Source organism: Nestor notabilis, unplaced genomic scaffold (assembly GCF_000696875.1).
Source record: "Nestor notabilis isolate BGI_N333 unplaced genomic scaffold, ASM69687v1 scaffold4310, whole genome shotgun sequence".
In the NCBI taxonomy this organism is placed as follows: domain Eukaryota; kingdom Metazoa; phylum Chordata; class Aves; order Psittaciformes; family Psittacidae; genus Nestor; species Nestor notabilis.
In genome coordinates this window covers 6033-7288 of record NW_009909555.1, presented here as the reverse complement: position 1 = coordinate 7288, position 1256 = coordinate 6033, and the positions used below count along the sequence as shown (strand labels likewise).

Sequence of the window (1256 nt, the reverse complement as noted above, 5' to 3'; positions counted from 1 at the left end):
CCCGTGGCGGGGGGGGACGAGACACACAGGGCCCCCCAGCACCCACCTTTGATGATGGACTTCATGTCGCACTTGGAGGAGTCGATGTTGTGGAGGGCGATGAGGAGCTCGCCCGGGTTCAGGGGGGACACGGCTGAGGAGCCGTCACCTGCGAGGGGACAGGGACACCCATGGGGACACAGGGACACTCATGGGGACACAGGGACACCCATGGGGATATGGGGACACTGGGACAGCCATGGGGACACAGGGACACCCATGGGGACACAGGGACACTGGGACAGCCATGGGGACACAGGGACACCCATGGGGACACAGGGACACTGGGACAGCCATGGGGACACAGGGACACCCATGGGGACACAGGGACACTGGGACAGCCATGGGGACACAGGGACACCCATGGGGACACAGGGACACTGGGACAGCCATGGGGACACAGGGACACCCATGGGGACACAGGGACACTGGGACAGCCATGGGGACACAGGGACACCCATGGGGACACAGGGACAGCCATGGGGACACTGGGACACTGGGACAGCCATGGGGACACAGGGACACCCATGGGGACACAGGGACACTGGGACAGCCATGGGGACAATGGGAGACAGGGACAGCCATGGGGACACAGGGACAGCCATGGGGACAATGGGACAGCCATGGGGACAATGGGACACAGGGACACACGGACACCCATGGGGACACCGGGACACAGGGGACAACGGGTGCCCAAGTCCCTCCCCCTGGTGCCCCATGTCCCTACTGTGCTGTGTCCCCAGCAGGCGGTTGAAGACCTCCTTGACCACGATGGGGTTGAGCTTGATGAGCTTGGGCAGCGCCTGGATCACCTCTTTCTGCACCAGAACAACGCGGGGACATTGGGGACACGCGGGGAGGGGACACCCGGGGAGGAGACACCCACTTGAGGTGACACTCACCTTCTCCAGCCCATTGAGGACCGGGATGAGGAACCTCACGTCCGGCAACCGCTTGTGATAGAGGTCCCGGACCCTCTTGACCAGCTCAGGCGAGGGGGGCACTGCCAGGACATTGGGACCACGTCACCACATGGGGCACGTGCCACCCCCCGTCCTGTCCCCTGTCCCCTACCTTTGTCGGTGAGGCTGTGCAGGCAGCGTGTCACCAACGTCTCGGCTCCTTTGGGGCAGTTCTCCACCAGCAGCAGCAGCTCAGGCGAGTTCATCCCCATCCCCCGGATCTAGGGGAGAACCAGCACGTCACCAAGGGCCACC

At 64.2% G+C, this 1256-nt stretch overlaps 1 protein-coding gene across 1 annotated transcript in view; it reads right to left on the bottom strand.

Annotated features, from left to right (window-relative positions):
- Nucleotides 1–46: 46 nt before the first annotated feature.
- Nucleotides 47–1256, bottom strand: part of SYMPK (symplekin) — a gene marked incomplete at both ends in the record, with an annotated part of 7223 nt that continues 6013 nt past the window's right edge. Inside the window, 4 exon segments of the mRNA XM_010010071.1 lie at nt 47–148; nt 767–857; nt 942–1042; nt 1114–1242. Coding sequence (XP_010008373.1) covers nt 47–148; nt 767–857; nt 942–1042; nt 1114–1242 — 423 coding nt within the window.